Source organism: Synchiropus splendidus, chromosome 1 (assembly GCF_027744825.2).
Source record: "Synchiropus splendidus isolate RoL2022-P1 chromosome 1, RoL_Sspl_1.0, whole genome shotgun sequence".
Classification (NCBI taxonomy): Eukaryota; Metazoa; Chordata; class Actinopteri; order Syngnathiformes; family Callionymidae; genus Synchiropus; species Synchiropus splendidus.
In genome coordinates, this window is record NC_071334.1 from 17,767,677 (window position 1) to 17,788,129 (window position 20,453).

A 20,453-nucleotide genomic window follows, 5' to 3' on the forward strand; every position below is an offset into this window, starting at 1 on the left:
ATGACAAAAACGTCACACCATTATTGGGAGGGGTGCCGTACAATTGGGATACACAAACACTAAACTGGACATTATTGAAAAAGGTTTATTCATACATAAAACTAATGTCAACGTACTCTAAAGGAAAAAATAAACGACTTAATTGAAAATGTTGCAGGAAACGACATTTAAAAATGACTCACATACTAAAGTTTAAGTGTGAAAAAGTGTAGATAAAGAAAGGTCAGAAAGAATGCAGCAATAACTGGAAACCTTGCAATTAATTAAAGAATATGAACTTAAGAAGGAAAACGTAATGCCTGACCTAACCAGGGCAATGGTGGTGACAGCAACACATTCTAACCCTTGACCACCCTGAAAGTGTATGTATATTATGTACCGAATGCCAGAATTGATTGCACAAATGATGTGGATCTCTCCCCAAATTGAATGTTTTTTTTTTTTCGTGCCTGAAAAACCAAGACTTAAGGAAAGAGTTATTACAGCACACATTCTGGGCACTGAAGGTTTCTATAATGGAAATATTGAGATGGATGTGCCTTTATTGCAGCAGCAGAACATTGTTAATTTTTACTACATCTACAAATGGTTTAGGAAAATGGGAATGGTGTGGCGCTAGATAACTCAAGCACCTGCTGGTCAAAAAAACAACACAAATTTATAGTAGGGCTGATAAGTACAGCACACTGGTCCACCGAGAAAGACCCAGTCATCCTAGGAAGACTAAATAAAGAGTAACTGCACTTAGGAAAATGAAGTGCCGAAAATGATTCCAAATCTTTTAGATCCTGAAAAGCTCCATTGTGATACCTCCAACCTTCGAAAATTCTGGCAGTGTCCAGACTACACTGGCCTTGATGTGCCAGCTATAATTCAGCACAGAAAAAAAGGAAATATATCACAGCAAGGGCCAACCATAATTTCTCCAGTGAATAGGTGGCTAAGAACGGTGCACTTTCAGACAAATATCAGACTTAACTGCTCAGACAGACTACAAAAGATAGTGGCCCAAAATGAATTGGAAAAGAATGGAGAAAATGGCAAAGGAGGAAAAACTGACAAAGGTAGGTTTGTCTGTGACACACTCAAGCTCTACTTCTCGGGTTCAACTTTACTCTCTGACATTAAGCTTTCTGCAAGCGTAATCCATGATCCTCAGACACATTGCTGCCAGATGTAAATTTCATTGGAAGCAATGCTTGAGTTTCAAACCATAGTCTTTGTGTATTGATGTCTGTGCTGGAAAGACCTACTTTCTAATAAAAACTATGCTACTCAAATTTGCACAAAGCTGTAAATTGATACAATTTAAGTTGTGATGTGGGATGGTTACAGGTGAGGCTCAGGGGCATATAGAACATCTTCATTGCACATTTAAAAGGGCATGATTGGGTCATGTGGATATATGCATTTCTCCATTCTTTTAGGAGGCCGATGGCCGATCAGGTATTAGTTAAGATATCTATTAACATAAAAATATGCACATTTTCACATGGTCTCATTGTTGTTCTACATCAGAACATAAAAGCAAATGGAAAACAGCTTGTGTCACATCTTACAACCTTCTTGAAGGTATATCTATCACAGGGACTACTAATCTGTGCTAAACTTGAGCTTTTACAATGGCTTTAGCTGCTATCCATTGTAGCTATATATGCAGAGGTGGCAGCTGATGCTCAGTCATGATCAAAGACATGATGAGCAATGCATAAAAGTGCAGGGGCCAACCATGATTTTGTCCAGTTACTGGAAGATGATTCTTGTCCGAGGTGCGCAGGGTTACTCAGAGGCTAAGTGATTTCTGATGTCAGCGAGCAGTTGAGTGGTGGCTTGCCTCAGCAGCTGGACAAGCTCAGGAGTAACTCTGAATGATGGGGGGGACAGAAGAAAGCTGAGGGACCCTCACTTGTGCGCATAAAGATGAGGAGAGTCCTGGAGCTTTTATTTGCACTTTAGACGCATCATGTTTCCAAAAATAATGCCTAGGCAGTGCAGGTCTGAAAAACGGAGTTGGAAAGTCTTAGGTTCTAACAGAGTTGGAATGATTTGTGAGATTAATCAGCATTTCAAAGAAATCTGACGAGAGTACATAAGCTAGTGTGCCCTCAAACATGACAGAGTTAACAGAGAAAAAAAACTGACCATGGATGATCTAATTTGAATCACAGATGAGAGGAAAAAGGACTGTTTCAATGAGAAATCGTCAAGTGAGTTCGCAGAAGAATCAATTGAACATGGCAAGGTTGTCCACACTTACTGTAGTGAGATAGAGCAGAAAGTGACATTCTAAGAGGCATATTGGAAACCTTAAGTTGACAATCGACGAACAGCCGTAAATTAATATAAAATAATCAGCAGCAAATGGTGTGGTAATGAGAGCTGACAGACACGAAACAACGCAACAAAATACAATGACTTGTTATACAGAAGGTCATTCGCTGTGATATGAGTTTCCAGTCATATTGTTGGAACATGACTGAAAAATTGCTTGGTGGTCTGAATCTAATAAATAAGAAAAAACAGTCATCATTTGTTGATTATGCAAAAAAGTAACAGTTGTTTGGTTAGGTTAACAGTATAAGAGCTGTGAAAAGAAGTATGTACTCAGCTAACTGAGTTTCTGGAACAAGCGGCATTATAGAATACCTTTATACCATACTCTCCGATAACATCTTTACTGCTACCATCTCAACCTCACTCTGGATATGGACACCCACCCAACGTCACCTTTCAGGTTCCCCTATTGATTGTGCAGTGTTAAGCCGGTCAGTTAGCATGGGAGAAGCCAGACCTGCTGGAAAGATACAGGGTTCTCCTTTGGTAGTGTTTGGAGTGGTCATTTTTCTGCTTTTCTCAAGGGGGGGCACAGATGGTACTGGTGCCAAGTCTTCGGGTTGGTCTCATAAGAGTATGATGAATTGAGAACTCTGCTGGTGGTACTAGCAAAACGGATGGGGCTCAACTTCGAGCTCCAGAGGCTTGGAAGAGTTTGGTTCTCTGCCAGCAGGGGAAAATGGTCCAGTGTATGGAGTTTGACAGTGCCCCTCTCTCCCCCTTTTACTCTTTTTCTCTCTCAGCAAAAACATTAGTCTGCAGACTGTCAGTCAGCAGAAAGCAGCAATTTTAATGCAGAAATGTCAAGCTTACTTGCTATGTCTGTCAACCCTAATTGCTAATGTGCCTTTTGAACTGTTTAACGGCTGTTTTTTCCTGATTTAAAAATAGTTTCCACAACTGAGCAGACATCCAAAATTAGAATGTTTGTTGTCAAATGCAACACGGAGCAGTGGTGTTGAGTCGTTGTAGTTTCAAGCTGTAGCTTATGGGAGCCAAAGGATCAAACTCCTTCCTGCTGCAAAATTCCACTCATTAATGAGTAGTTATGTGTGCCGGACAATAACCATTCATAAAAGGCACAAAGTTGCATAAAGGTGAAAGTGCGTAGCAAGCACTCAATATTTGAACCTTTAATGTTTTCTTTTTGCCTTCACAGCATGCTCACACATATTTTTTCCCTCTCTTACGCCTCCCTTTGGTTCATTAACACACTACAAAAGTTTTCAAAAAGGTGTGTGTGTGTCAGAGCATGTGTGTAAGTGTGAGTGTGCCTCACTGAGCCAACATGTGGTACAGATTTCCTCTGAGGCAACATGGGCAAAGACTGCAAAGAGTTCCAGTGGGAGGCGCTGTGGCTCTGCACTCCAGCTAACAACTATCAAACTAAAACTTCTGTTTACATGAATACAAATTCATTCATAAAACAGTGCCCTTTGTGGGGTACTGACCCATACTCATCTTGACAGGTAGCTTCTCCTTACTGGCTGCTTCCACCAGTTGTCGCCGGACTTCCATCACTCCCTCTTTCTGCTTACTGGTCAGCATGTTCTCCCACAGAGTCTGAGCAGGAGGTGACCTGCAGAGTTTCAAAACAGGATATTTCCACATAAGTGGGAAAAGAAATGACATTATGCACCCTCAAAGTTCTTTTACTGAGGTAAAGTTTCCATTTTTGCAGTACAAAATATTATCACAGTTGGACTTCATTATATATAAACACCTTTTGTTTTTCCATCATATGCAGTATTTTAATGATGTCATCAGTTAAACAATACCACTGTACGTGTGGTAAAACAAAGAAACAAAAACACACAAAATAAATTGGTTATTGGTAAAAAAAAAAAAAATGCTGTGTCTTTGCTGCATCCCAACGGTGTAACACAGACAGAAGAAAGCGTGTTTAATGCCAGCCTCATCTGGGAGTGGGAACTCCCTGATGGGACGAGTCAGGAAAAAACAAAAATTAGCAGACAGAACATTGTGAAATGTTCTAAAGCCAGTTAGAACATACTGTATTTGTGTTTGGTGACCACATATAAACTCAGGACATGATGACCACACCAAACCCCCTCTTGCATGAAAATTCTACAGGAAGGTTATGACAGATACTCAATGTCTACAAGACATTAGGTATCAGGGAGATATTCTTCGAAGCTTCAGACCCATTAAGACACATTAAAAAATGCATACCCATTCTTCTGTGTGACTCATCCACAGTCAGAAGATAAAGCCCCAGGTAAGAAGAAAAAGATTAGAATCATATTAGCCCTACATTTGAATTCGAGCCGGAGATCTACAAAGAATCTGGCGCCACATTGGCAGAGATAATCTCTCTCTGTATGCAGCCAGGAGACACAATCTTTTGCAAAACTGACCTAAGTCAAACAGACAAATCAAAAAGGACAGAAACCAGAGACGGTGATAGAATGTGGGCGGGAACTAGTTGACAAATCCACTATTTTTTTCTTTATTTGCTCTTTTTTAAAAAGCTTTTTCTTCGTTTGACTTTTCAGCTTTCTAACTGCTGCCATGTGTTTAATATCAGATGTAATCTGTTCCAGACCTTGGGCTTGGGCTGGATGAGGAGGAGAGGGGCTCACACTGGGACACCCGCCATACTCACTGTGGAAACAGACACAAAGAGCTGCAAACACGACACAGCCCAGAACATGAGCCTCATTTTTGAGAATAAAGCAGTATGAAACATTTGAGGTGATAAATCAGGTATTTCATAACAACTGCCATGTCTTGTGGGAAGCAATGCAATACAGAGCTTGGTCAACATCCACATCATAGTATTTGTGGGAAACAACTCCAGTGGACAACCAATCAGGAAGAAGAGCATTCTTGACATGGTTGAAATAACAATTCTGTGAATGAACAGGGCCATATGTGATCATCCCCGAGTGCGAGGATGTCGATGAATCTGTAAATGTTTGTGGACAAGACTGCATCTGTGTGTGTTCCAAGAAGAATGACGACCTCGGCAGAAATATGGTTCTAATTTGGCCCTGTGCCCGTCAAACCTCCTCGCTGCCCCACTCCCCTGACGCTTTCTCTGGGCCATTTGGTCAGGGAAGGGTGGGGGATTTGAGACGGGACGAGGGGTGAGGTTTATACTGGCAGGGTGCGAGACAAGCTCCATAACCAGTCAGGAACTGAGTTGAGTTACTACACTGTTTCGAAAAGTGGGGGTGATTGTCTGAGTGAGACCATCTGAATGGCTGCACGCAAGCATGAAGTGTCAAACAGCCTCGCCACACTGGAAATGCTCCTTACAAGCAGACTGTAGGGGGCACTCTTGCACTTGATGTGCCTGTACATTAAGTGAGTGTTCTCTGGCTTACTTGGCAGGCTGTGTGGGTGTGTTTGGAGAGCGTGGGTGTTTGAGCCCAAAGTAAATTCCAAAGAATGTGTTATAAGTTTCAATGTCCAAAACATCCCTCACCATCCAAAAGTAGACCCTAAAACAGGGCCTGTTTCTGGGATTTAACACCTCTGACCTCCTCCGAGCAGTAATGAGTGTGGGGTGGAGAGTGGGGGAAGTGTTCCTGGAAGTGGGTGATACAGCGGAAAAGAATGATTCTGACTGATCTGACTCAGGATTTCTTAAATTTATTTGTCTTCCTGGGGCCCCCTTCTAATTACTTGAATATGCGCAGTTCAGTCTTCAGTTGCACAAGCACAGAGAGTGCACTCCACGTCTAAGCACATACAGCATGATTCAGGGTAAGTCACATGATGACACAGACCGTTATAATAAACATATTTGTATATTATCTCTTTAGTGGTTAGTGGGAAGGTTTTAAAGAGAGTGGGGGTATGAGACCCTTTCATTCACAGAGAACCCTTCTCAAGACTTCAACACCCACTGAAAATGGAATTTACCTTTTTAAAAAGCAAAATGAAAGTCACTGTTTGACTGAAACACGGCACATTTGAGTATTATCTATATGTTCGTCACGCGAATATTAACACATGTAACACCTCAGGTGGCCCGGTCCAGAGTTTAATGTTATGTGTTCATTAATTAGATGCATTTGTTGCAATACAATTTACAATTACAAATTACAACAGTAATGTTACTTTTGCAATTTTATATTTTAGTACACAGTCCTCAAGGAATTTAAAGCACTGCTTTCATATTTCTAAGACTTAATAGTATGAATTAGTAACGATGGCCACATGGGTTTGGTCAGTAACTGTGAGTCAGGCTTTTCATTACACATGCATAATAAATTGTGTCATACTCAATTGTTACGCAACACAGTAAGCACGAGTTTATTAAAAAAGTTGGATTAGCATGGAGCGGAGGTTCCAGAAAGACTGTCACAGAGACGTAGTCTGAAGCGTGGCGGCTTGGCTGCCAATAACAACAGAAAAGTCTCCTTTAATATCTATGAAACGTTGATCATGTTCTGAAAGTGTGCACAGTGAGAAGTCAGTGGCAAGACATGATCACGAAGTGCACATGTCAACAAGTGAAAGTTCAGGCGTGCATGTCTGCTGAAATGCTATTTAGTGGAGAGGACTGTCAGTTTGAGTCGTGTCTAAAATACGTTTTACTGACTTAATGATGTCAATACTGCGATCGAGAAAACGAAACGTCTGCACTGATATCTGTCTGCCTTGTGTACGCGCAGAAGAGCTAGAGATGACACCAGACTGCTCCGCGCAAACAGTGAATTCTGACATTTCACATTGGAAGCGTCTTAAAATATTTACAAGGGATATTTATTACAAGAAGAAATTATTCCTTTACTATAAATGCATCCACTTTACTCCTGCAATCTTGCTGCAGTGTCCCAAGAGTTCAGTGAAGCATTGTAAAAAAACACACATGCGGCTCCATTTATACACTGCAGGAGCTACTAGAGCCCTAAAAGTCATTGTGTTTTCACTGAGATATTGTGACGCATATGGATATATTCTTTGAGTTAGCCCTTTTGTTATTTTTATGGATTAATTTATTCTCTATAACAGCTCAAAGATGTTCAAGGAGCAACTTGCTTATGCACTTTGAGAAGCCCATAAACAGATGCAATCAGTTCTCATTTTGAATCCATTAATTTGAATTGGGAATTAATGCTGAAAAAGACTAAAAGGTGAGTTGATTCTTAAAATAAACAGTTGCAGTTAGTTAGTTAGGATGCATACTTCATATTAATCCATGAAATTGTGTTTACAACTTTTGCAAAGAATCTTCAGCGCCATTCAGGGTTTTCGGATGAACGGGGACTTACACTAACAGGTCAATAACTGCAAGGAGACCTCTCTATGTATTGAGCCATGAGACAAAGGATCAATAAATTACAGCAGATAATTCCTGTCTGCACATGTTCAATGTAAACATAAATGGGGATATTTAAAAAAATCTTTTTTGTACATGTCTAAGTTACAAAAGTCATGTTCTACACTTCCTCCTTGGCTTGAAGATCAAGTGCCGCAATGGTGAAAAAACACAGCTTGCTTCCAGTAAACATCTTCTACATGACATGACATAGGACTGGAGCTGAAACAAAACCAGACCTGGCCTTGAGTGTCTACGTGTCCTGGCAATTGGGACAAATGACCTGGCAGATTTATGGCCAGGGAGATGGGGAGAGACTTGAGCAGGAAGTGAGCAAAGGAGAGGGGATGCACAAATAAAAATTAAACACAGCTGCAGTAGGAGCTTCTTTTTGCTAGCTTCAGAACACTGTGGTCATAAGTAAATGCAATGAGAGTTTTCATTAAGACAAGCAATGCAATTCAACACATGTACTAATCTACATTTACGCATGTCCAGATCCCCGTCATGTATAAACACACTTGGATCTGCTCTAAAATCCCAATGATTGTGAGACTGAAAAGTAAGGTTAGAAATGGTAATATCTGTGTTGGGGAAAATCAGGAGACTTCCTTTATGCTTTTTGGCTGGTAAAATATTTTTACTGAGCACAATCCGCAGAGGTTCTTTGAAGAAGTGATGGAGGAAGGATATCAAGGGCCTTCTATGGTGATGATTTTAGCATTCACATGAATAACAGACTCAGGACAAGCATGAAATATGAAATGGTTTCAAACAGGAAATGAGGACCAACATGACAGTCTGTAATCTCTGACTCCTTTTACCTATTGATTCAAAGGCATCCAGATATTTGGACTTGTCTCCACCACGATGGCGACAGTGCATTACTGATACGGTTATCTTTTTATGCATCTATGTTGGCTGCAGAGATGTATGTACATTCCCCAACACCTGCATTCATTTTTATAGAATCAGATATGATGATAGTTCAATGAAACAATATAAAATGTGTTTTAGGGCTGGGGCTTAAATGTGTTCATTCCGAAAAAATAATCACACAAAAAAAATTCAAATGTTCAAAAAAGATTCAAAAATCCAAATTAGACACATTAAACTGTTTTCACTGCAAATGTTAGTATACATCATGCTAGGGCTGCTAGGACCACTGAGCGCAATTTAATAGCCCACTGTAGTCGACTATGTCAACTAGTTGTTGCAGCTTTTCATTAAATGCTTTACAACTAAAACATCCATGATGAAGGAGACAAAATGAGATGGACTAAAAATGTAAGCTTAAACAACATCTTGTTCTGTGCACTCTATGCAGCAGAGTTCGCTCATCACTGGAGCACATCCACCCTGATGTTCAAGCTTATGTGTACAGATTATACAGATAATACAGATAATTTGATCACTCTGCTGTCAAGTTACTTTTACTTATTTATTTGTTTTTCCCTCCTCTAAGTAAACCATGTGAATTAACTGTATGTATGACTGTACACTTATCTTCTGCTAATGTTATCAGATCTCTAATTTCTACATTCATAGACTTGGTCGAGATAACAGAGATGCTATGACAAATAGCATAAATCTTATTATTATGTTATTATTGGTTGCTTTTTTTATTTACAATCGATGAGTCTGATTGGTGGTATGACATGTGAATCAGCTGCAAAGGAATGCAAGAAACTGTTAAAAAGCTTGACTTTCAGCCAGAATCAACACCCTGCACACCAAAGTTTTGCACCACTTCTGTTCCTATTCAAACAAAGCAGCCTTTTTACTGTGTGAAAACAGTCTTTGCCAATAGCTGGTCTGACTTCACAGTCACATCAACCACTCATTTCAAAATAAAATAATACATTGCAAGACAACAACCCTCCCATAAACAGCCACCCCTGCACAAGTGGTGGCCGGTTTCTTTCCCTGGAAGAGAAGTGTGGAGTCCAACCTCGTCTTCAGTTTTCTCCACAGAATCTATTATCTTTGCTTTTAATGTTGCTCTTGTCATATTTCCAAACTCAACCTAATGCGCCATGTTTTTTGTTTCAAGCTCACTTTCCCAGCTGTGACAGAAATAGGTGCGTTCACTCTCCTTTAGTGGTCCATGTGCATGATTTGCTGGGCACTTTTTGTGGAGATGGCAGCCTTGCTGTGTTTTCTTATGGCTGGGTGTGGTTGGCTGTTCTGCTTGGCGCGAGCTCAGCACTTTCAAGAGTAGCCTCGGTGCACCTTGGCCACCCATGCTTGGTTCTGCCCACATGTACACTCCCACCACATCATCAAGGTACAAGGCAGCTAAATGGTGGGGGTTCTGTCAGAGACGAAAGGAAACTCTGTGCCCTCTCTCAATGGGGTTCATGTGTCCCACCCACGATCATAGAAAGAACTGCACTGCCAAGTAAAATGAATTTCACACAGTTGCATGCAATGTTTGAGACCCAACAGTCCACAGACTATCATAGGATATGTCACTTCAAACGCTCATCTTAACTACATTTTGGCCATTTCAAATGGCTGACAAAAAAACGCTGTCTATTGGCGTCAACACAACAAAGACAACCCACCCATGAAAAGAGAACACACCCACACACGAAAAAAGTATATTTATGTTGAGCATGATTACTGCAACCACAAAGGGAAAGTCAGGTTGTAGGATAAGGGAAAAGGAACCACGAATTCAAAACACAACACAGCCATCATAGCAAAGTAAGTGTGGGGTCTTGCTGGTAGAGCTAGAATCAACAACCACGACACCTCAACCCCCACCACTGCAGAATGTTTAAATGATGGCGATCTGTACAAATATCCTGGAATTATTGGAGGAAATATTGCACTCAAGGTTCAAATTAGGTGTGGACCTATTATTTAAAGGACTGAGCACCAACACTCGCAAAAACATGATGTGGTTGGAGCTAAAAATACAATACAGACTATGTAAACGACAGAGAGCTGGCAGAGTCCGAGGTGTGTAGTCCACATCATGCAAAGGAAACAAATTCATTGAGGGTTGTGTTATTCCATCTTCTACAGAATTAAGGCAGATTAGGACATAACACCTGCAAATCTCAGAGGGAAAGAAGTATTTCCTCAAGGAAAGTAGAGAATGTCATCAAACGGGTAGCATGTGGAGACATGAACATAGAAATATCAAGTTTTCAGAAGGAACTTAAATCTGCTTAACATCTGTCATAAAGCTCAGTTATCTGCTAAGTGATTCTAGCAATGGCAAAAAACTAGGATAGTATGTTTCCTCACTGCAGTTTGTTTTACCCTCCCAAGTCTAAGGAATGGTTATGAAATGGCCATGCTGTTTGTGGAACATGTCTGGAAGACATGTGTGGTTGACCCACAGATTTACTCAAAATGATGACACACTGCGATCAAGGAGAACAAAGACAAAACAAAACATTTCCAAATGACCAACTCTGAGCATAAAAAGTGTCTTGCAAATAAAAATCTTACTGGGCAAAACGCAAAACATATATAAGAATATATACATAAACAGCCAATCATTAACGTTGTGCGTGGGAAGATTTGTACTACCACCATCCCATTAATCCGGTTGTCTTGACTCTCATCAAAAGGTCAGTACAACCTCTTCCTACAGTGCTCACATAACATGTACAGCACAAATTGTTCAACACCTTGAAGGATTTAAGGCTGTTTCCCAGACAACGGAACCTCCCATTAAGCCCAAATAATGAACTCAAAGCAGGGAAACAAACTTCTCAACCAAGCCAGCCAAAATATTCTTCCTCTCCCTTGGATCTCTTCCTCTGGCAACCACAGCAAAGTAGGAGGATTAAAGGTAGGATTCAACATTGCCATGTAAAACAGCTTCACCATGGGTGCACAAGACACAGCTGCACAGTCAAGACTAGTGGCAAGCTTCATTGAACTTCTGGCATGAATGCTCATCATGTGCCAGTGTGTACAGTATGTGCTCCTGTTAGTGTGTGTGTAGAAATAAACGAGAGGTATGCCCTGATAAAGTATGTGCTCCCAACATCCTCCCCAAATAAAAAAAAAGATCATTCAATGAATAATTTATTTAATGACACTTAAGGGGAAATTGTATCAACGCCAATCCATCCGAGCTCTGCTACAATTGCCTTTGACATGATGGACAACTCCAGACTACAATGGTACCTCGGTTCTCGACCACAGTCCCTTCCAGATGGCCGTTCGAGAAGCGATTTGTTCGAAATCTGAATCATTTTTTCCCATTACAATTAATGTAAAAAGGCTCCATCCAACAACAGCACATAAAACCCTGGAGTGCGCGCTCCAGTCTTGGAGGTGTCGAGGAGCACCTCCCCTGTGACACTCTACCACGCTCCAGTGCGGAGACAGGAAAGGTTTTACACCTCAATATGAAGAAAAAAACAGTCAAATGTAGCTGCATACATGACATGTCTGCATACAGAGGCTGCGTTATACACAATAACAGAGCGCGATGTGGGTCAGCTGATTGGTCCGCGCACATTATGTTTTCTCCGGCTTTTTTCGGGGGTGTTCGAGCTCTGGATTTTCGTTCGAAATCAGAAGCAAAAAAATCTCTAAATTTTTGTTAGAAGTCCGATTTGTTCGAAGTCCGGGATGTTCGAAAACCGAGGTAACACTGTATATGGAAGTGTGATACTAGAGACTCTTTAATGGCTGAATTATACCTGACTGACAACAAATGAGTGTAAAGTAAAAAGAGAGAGGATAAGACAGACTGCTGCTTTGCTGCACATACCAAAGAAAAAAGACAATCCGAAGCACTTCTGAGTTGTTCAAAATATAATTGTAAATGTACAAAAACTAAAATCACTGTCATGTTACATTTAAATTGTTTATCGGGAGAAAATGTATGTATATAAGAGACAATATGTAGCTAGTTAAAAAAAGTTAAAAAAAAAAGCACTTACTGGGTCTGTGCCAAACATCCAGGCGCCAGGTTGTTTTGTGAGTGAGGGGTCCGTTGCTGACTTGTCAGCTCAAGCATGTCCACTTGGACATCTGTTATATGACCAGGTAGTGGTCTCAGTAAGGTCAAAATCTTCTCCACCAGGTTATCGCCATGATGACCAACAGCTCCTAAGAATATATGCATTTCAAATAAAGATGTAGCTCTTTTCACAATACAATGGATTGTAAATAGAGTTTAATTACAATAAAGTACTCCAAAGGTAATTCATTAGCATGGAGAGATTGCCATTGCAAATTGTCAAGAAAATAAATACAAAGAGTGTTCGGTGCATTTAAACAAAATCACAGTGTTGCTTCACTTTTAGTTATATTTCCTGTACTTCATAGTTGACGCTTTATAAAGCCAAAATATCAATGTCAAGTGTTTATTGTCCCTCTTATATCAGACCTTAAGTGATTTAATGTGACAAATAAATTAGAAAGGTTGTGTTCACCTGTAAGGTCCATGGTTCTGTCCACAAAGATGATGGATGCTTTATTCTGGGCTGTCTTCCTTCTGTTTCTAGCTTGAGGGTGATTGGACAATTCTCCTGCAATGAGGCGACTCAATGGACCCACAGCAAAACTCTCTTCCCTTGTTCCTGTGGCCTCGAACATTGCATTTAAAGACGACGTCAAAGACTTAATTTCAATCTGCAGGTCAGCTGGGAGGGAGTTCATGTCAACGTCTAACAGGCTTCCAAATCTCTTCTTCTCAGGTCTTTTCGCATTAATTTGCTCCAAGTCGGACACAAGTAAGGGGAAGAGATGAGAAAACGTGGGTGTGAGAAGCATTTGCTGAGAAACAAGGGAGAAAACCACGGGGACATGCATGACTTCAGCTGTATAATTCATGTTCCCCATCCACTCACACAGCTTCTCTTCAAATTGTTCGAACACAGGAACTCCTTCCATTTCGGTGGAGACGTTGTTAGCAAACAGGTGAACTGAGTGGGCCACGGTGGTGAAGACGACACAGTACTGGAAGTGGCTCATCGATATGATATCTTTAATAATGTCGACTGTTCTTCCCTTTAACATCGTGCTCACCACGAAAACGGCTTTCGGTTCGTTCTTGGCGCAGGCTTCGAAGCTGGAAAATGGCTTTATATTCCTGGCTCCAGCGTCCAGCATCGCGGCTGCACCACCTTTGCTCCAGTGGAGAGCCTGCGCACACCTGTCATCCATGAACACTACCGCTTTCTTCACCTTCGACAGCACCTTGTCCCACATCTGGGAGGGTAAATGCATAAGTTCCTCGGTCAAATTCATTTCGCTTATGGAACACTGCCGTTAAATACAGCGTAACTGCAGCGATATGCACATCCCAAACGGAGCTCGAGCAAAACAAACTCCTGTCTCTCAGAGGTGACGTGGCAATGAACGGGCGCAAGATAATGACGTCACAACAGACTTCTTTTGTTGCTATGGCATCAAACGAGGAAAGAGTTATGACACTCGACAGTGTGATTTATATTTTCTTTTGGAGTGTTGCTTATATATATATATATATATATATATATATATATATATATATATATATATATATATATATATATATATATATATATATATATATATATATATAGTGAGGTTAATTATACCAATAAAATAATTAAATATATAAATGTTTTGTGCAACTAATGACATTCCACACAAATGTCTAATGGTGCAAATGCAACATTATATATAATATTTTACATGATTAAACACAAGGATTATGTTTAGGAAAGCACAAAAATAGATAATATGCTGCATTATGAGTATATTATAGGGGGTTTGTTTTAAAACCGCTCCACAGCAGAGCTAATTCTTCTTTGTCTTTCTGTATTTCACCTTTACACCTTTGCCTGCTATTTACCTGCCATCATCCCAAGCCATCACCCATTCTCTTTATATCCTCCTCAACCACAAACATGTTTGGTTGTCTCTTCTCTTCTCCATTCTCGATCCATCATGTCCCTTGTCAAAAATTTCCACAGGACTTGTCCCTTATACACAAATTGAATCTTGTCCCTCCGAGTAATCAAGCATCACCTGTCACTTCTAGCGCTTCTTGCTGTCTTTGTGCCTGTTCTGTCAAGCTTCTGTGTCACTCTAGGTGCTCCTCTTCATCTGTCAGGCTGCCAGTTGCCTCCACCTGTTCCACCTAACCAACGTACACTCACTTCCTCGCCTCCTTGGATTTCTCTCTATTAATCTGGATGAACTCATATGTTGTAACTGTCGCTGCTAGCTGCATCATCACTGCTCCTCCTGCCTCTCTGTCATTCACACAGCAATTCTTTCTTGTTTCAACTTACCTTCCTTCCTCTTCTCTCCAGCTTGTTCTGTCACCTCACCAGCTTCTCCTACATCTCCTCCTTAACCTTATTGCAAATCACAATATGATCATGACACATCATGTTCTACTAATGATGTCTAAAGTCCAAAAGACAAGATTGAAAATATAATTTAACCAACATTTTTCATAGCCTATAATAAAATAAGACCATTAGTTCTTTTTTTCTTTAGTGCTCTGTGTCACTGATGGATATGGGCCTTTCACTGCACAGAAGCATCTTTATGACACTGTGTTTAGTCTGCATTAATCTCTAATTCATCAACACTGGAAAGTGATTCCAAAATGCCAGTGTTCTTTCATATATTGAGTGGGTAGTGGTCGTAATGGTTTTTGGTTTGTGGTCGCACATTAACACAAAATCCAACTCAATGTCACTCTGTTTCTGCAGATTGGTGCATGTTTCCATTGTTGAGTCTTTTGTTAATCCACCAGAGCCTTCTTCGGCTGACTCAGACATTAAGCTTAAAATATAAGTTTTCATAGTTCCAGGACTGCTGGATAACCTTCACACGTTACAGTGTCAGGTTCATTACTGTCTGTCAGCTCACGTTAGTGACATCTTGTGCTTTAAAGTGTCCCATGGCCTCATTAAAAATGAATAAATAACCGTCTGCATTAAAGTGGTTGGCAAATACTTCCATCACAATGCTGAAGTGTCTGTTTTAGACAGCTGGTATCCTTTCAAATGTTTCACAGCTGTTCATATAAAGAGATCTGGCTTTAACGCACTGGACAAAATCCAAGGGATGTCTTAGAAAAAGCACCAACTGAAAGTGCTGATACTTTGAACCTGCAGCAACTATTTTTGTGCTCTGTATACATATGCCAATGTTTATCAAGTACAGATATGCAGGCTGCAAGTAATTACTTACTGTTTACCTCCTGACATCATAGTCTCACAAACCACTCAGAGAGGTTACATGACAAAAATTATAAATAACTCCGATGAAGCAATGTAGCAAATCAAACCTCATGACTGGGCTTGGGGATGAGGTGGGTGGTGTCCATGTCTTTCAGTTTCCCATTAAAAGATCACACATAACTTACTTTGCATGTCCGTGTTATCTTCACTCACAAACTGTGTCAAACTCAGCGCCTTAAGCTGCCAGCAGCTGGTTGTTTCTGCTGGTGTCAACTGTCTGCTGTCGCCATCTGTCCCTGTGATCCTAAAATGAACTCGGCAAACCAGGACTTGCATTGAAAAACATCATAATACCATGAATTAGAAGATCCAGAGAGAGATTCAGACAAAGAAGTGGCAAGCTTCTGTTGTGTCACTGCGGGTACACTCTTAATACACACCAACGTGTTGGTATCATCAACGTTATTTCGAGATGTGGACCATTGATATCTTAGACAGCAAGAGATGTCATGATTTTTTTTGGGGGTTAGTTAAAACAAAAATCAAAACAGTCCACCACAGACTCTACTGAAGACGAAACTACATACAGAAAGCAATAATTCAACAAAGCTGTGTTTGGTATTGTCATGAATCTGCTTTGTTATTCAGACTAATTGGACACATGAAATCAAGGCATTGACAACAAAGCGAGGATGACAAGAAGCCTTTACATCCCAGAGACAATGCTATGTAATTATTGCTTCTCGCTCTTTGGATCTCATTGTTGTTGAAGGCATCCTGACAATGCAGGGCAGGTTTGTGTCACAAAATGATTCGCATTTCATTTGGACATGACAGGCAGTCGACATTTTGTGTGCGATCCGTCAATGTCCCAGTTCAACCTAATATTCAAATTTCTATTGCGTAATGAAACTCATGTACTGCTTCATGGTAATGGAGATTCTTATGCTAGAAATATAATTTCTACTAACTTAACATCAACTATGTCAGGAACATATTAGGCTTTTGCAGGCTTATCATCGGTTTAGTAACAAAACAAGTACAGAAATATTATGCTGCAAGGTTTGATACACAATATAAACCACAAACAGCTGCGGGACTGTGTGAAAGCATTTTTATAAAATAAAATAAAATACCCTCAAATAGGCAGCTGTTCCGCAAAGAATCCTTGCTCAGTGTTTACATGATTTTAACGCAAACTGATCCTTTAATTCTTGATACATTTTTTTTAATGTATTTTGAAGCGTGTGGTATATTGAGCAATCAATGGGATAACAATAAAAGCTGATGGCTCATTTTTACAGCCATGGAATAATGCGACCTCACTGTTGCCTCATCGACAGGTCTGTCAGCGTATGAGGACCAGTGTTGTGCTATTGGAACCAGGGAATATAACTGGAAGTGCCTGCACAATATTTGTAACATGTTTTATTGGAAAGCAAGGCCAATTAAAAGCTATGAATGTCACATCGATAACCCAATGAAATCCGCAAAAGGCCAAAATAAACATGACTAAGAGTTTGAAAAACTTTTCTCCATCAGCAACTTTGTGAGTCATTGAATGTGCTTTTTATCTTCTTTCATTTATTGTCATCATTTTTCAAGAAGCATGAGTTAGTGGGCTTGCGAGCATCCCTTTGTCATTCATCTTCATGCTGAAGCTACCCTCTGGGGTGTGAGAGAGATTTAGTCTCAATGCAAAATTGGGATGATGGGAGGAGAATTCTGGGACTCTTTCCATCAACAAGGCTAAATGTTTTATTCAGAACACATTTTAAATCCTCAAAGAAACACAAAGTAAATTTCTCAGTGTTGCCCTGCCAGTAGTCGCTATTCTGTTTAACTCCTTTTTTCCCTTCAAGACTTGATTAAGTCCTTGTGACAGAAGAGGGTCCCATCTGTGTGTGTGTGTGTGTGTGTGTGCATACGTGATGTTGAAGAGGGGATTGTTAAGATTATGAAGAGCTGTGATGAGAAGACAGCAAGATGACCCAGTTAAGGAAGTGTTTAATGCTTTAATGGACCGGTGGGGGTGGTCGTAAGGACATGGCGAGAGAGATTAGGACAATCTACCGCCCTGTTTTCATAGTGGTTATGTAAGAACACAAAAAATACAAAAAAAGTCATCAAAATATTCTTGTAATGCCGCTGTTAATTAAAATGTACTGTTCCTCCGAGAGTCTCTTTTTGAGTGATTAGATGACCTCAGGATCATATCAGCAAAGTGGGCGTCTAGTGAGCCAAACCAATTTAAGATATAATTAAAGTGAGCCCCGAGCTGATGACAGAGACTGATGCTTCAGTAAAATTCCAAATACCACAAAACACTCACAACATCACTACTCCAACATTCGAGTGTCAAACAAGTGCGTGTGCACACCTGGCATGTGCCACCATTGCCATGCAAAATACTGTAGGTTCTTCTTGTAGTAAGATTTTGGACCACACCAATGTTATCAGTGACCAATTGAATTGCATCTCTTACACATAATAAATTCAGATTTTTGTATCATTCTTATAACAGTACTCTTTGGTCTCTTTAGCACTGTGCAGTGCATGTTTTTTTTCATCAATGCAGGCCTGGGCATTGTGGTTAAAGGTAGGGTCAGCTTTTTTGTCCTTGGAGCTTTTTTTGACATGTTAAAATCCCCTTCACAGCAATTAATGAACAGACAAATGAAACATTTTATTCTTGTTCAGAATGTGCAATACTGTTAAAATATTGTCCATTTGTTTTGACTGACCGGATCAAAAAGTTTGGATGGTGATATGATATTCTATATCTTGCTAAGCCATTTGTCCACATCCCTTGCATGGTACAGCGTTATGGAAGGATCCAAAGAAAGCGTCCAATGTTACATTAAAGTCACAGCATACCTAGATTACCCGCACCACCTTTAAGTAAGGAAACTTAGCATGAAATATTCCGCAGTCCAATAAAGGAAAGAGGGTGATGAGCATGAAAATACACATAAAAGTAGTGTGAATAACAAAAACCTGTGTGCATGTTTATTTTATCTGTGGTTGTTTCTGCAATCTCTCCCTCGATGAAATATAATGCTAAGAGGCACTTCTGTCCAGTCACAAAGGCAGCAACTGCCCCGCCAAACAAAGCTGGAGCTGGAGCTGATCATAAACAGATGTCTGTCAAGACGCTGGCGGGAACAACATTTGGGGGTTGGAGAGGCCTCTTAGTGAACCCGCTGTGGGCCACATCATGCATCACGCAGCTGCAAAAATGACCAATGGCATTCTGGGCAAGTGTGTGTTTGTGAAGGTGCAACAACACGTGTCACAACAAATAATCGTGCGGAGATGAAGGACAGATTTAAAAGTCAATTACTGTGTTATAACAGCAGATGTAGGTAGGTGTTCTGCAGAGTTGTCCAGGTGCGATGGACCATCGGCTTTCAGACTTCCTATCTGATGAATAATGGAATCGGGAAAGGCTTCTTTGCCCAAACATCCAGCTGAGACCATTCCATATCTTCATCTTCAAAGGTTCCAAAATAGAACTCCTGGCTTAGGGCCCCCATCCTGTCCCACACACACCCACTGTGTGCGCCGCATGGCCTGGCTAAACCCATGCCAGCGCCACAAATGCAACCCAAATAGCCGACATCCTGCAGAATACAGCCAGCTTTAAAAAAAGCATCTGCATGACTTTAATCTCGGTCACACCTTTTTTTAAGTTTCTGGCCCTGCCCCCCTTTGTGATGCTAATGTCTAGCATGATAAAAATAGCCACCGGTAAAAATGCTGGCCCAGCACATTTGGGGCAAAAAAGAAATGTGCTGAACAGACCGACCAGGGAGGCCAGGACAGAGGGCTATTTCACCCTCCATGCATTTTTAACTGCTGCAGTTCTAATGGATGTCTAGAAAGTTTTATGGGACGACGTGCGTCACGGTGGTCACACTTTTCTAATCTCAGCATGAGTGGTGCAGCAATATATAGCTGTTTACCAGAATTTCAACCTGTGATGACATTTTCCTGTTTAAAAATAAGAAGAATGATGATAGTTTGTGTTTTTGATGGAATTGATGTCACTTCAATTGTCTGTTTCTCATAAAATATACCTGCATTTAGCCGTATACATTTTTCACTGTAACATTGTTTTACATCAAAGTGTCATTATTTTTTTGATAATCTTATTTTTCTACATCAAGTTATTATAAATGATGGAATGAAAATTGACTGTTCAGACACATAATCCAAGAGCAAAATTCTACCAAGAACGGAATGTGTAGAGACCAAGACAAGATCAAGACCAATGTCGAGAGCAAGACCAGGGGCAGACAGATAAATGGCTACTCCATAACTTTGTTAGTGCGTTTGGCAATAGGTTGCAGACAGACTCAGAACACCATTGTAAAATTACTTATCGCTCAAAACACATTATGAAACATAAAAATGATACAAAAAACAAGGAACATTAAGAGCGTCACTGAGAAATATGTACTGAATTGTGGTGACCTGAAACAAGAGCAGAAAGCAGTGGTCAAAAAACTCACATGGAGAAAAGAACAAGGAGCAATGAAATGTGCACTTCATGGGCATGTAGATGTTCATGCACACACCGCTGGAACCAGGAAGCTTTTACACAACAAGTAGGATAGTCGATTACACATAGGCTTCAGGTGTGTGCAATTGCCAGCCATGCT

At 40.4% G+C, this 20,453-nt stretch overlaps 1 protein-coding gene across 2 annotated transcripts in view; it reads right to left on the reverse strand.

Moving 5' to 3' along the window:
- scfd2 (sec1 family domain containing 2) overlaps positions 1-13,953 on the reverse strand; it is a 73,117-nt gene extending 59,164 nt beyond the window's left edge. For both annotated transcript variants that reach the window (XM_053862008.1, XM_053862018.1), the window contains exons 1-3: positions 13,039-13,953; positions 12,544-12,712; positions 3,786-3,913 (exon numbers count right to left, since the gene is read on the reverse strand). In XM_053862008.1, coding sequence (XP_053717983.1) covers positions 3,786-3,913; positions 12,544-12,712; positions 13,039-13,855 — 1,114 coding nt within the window. In that variant the 5' untranslated portion in view covers positions 13,856-13,953. The remainder of the gene's footprint in view (positions 1-3,785; positions 3,914-12,543; positions 12,713-13,038) is intronic.
- Positions 13,954-20,453: the final 6,500 nt, after the last annotated feature.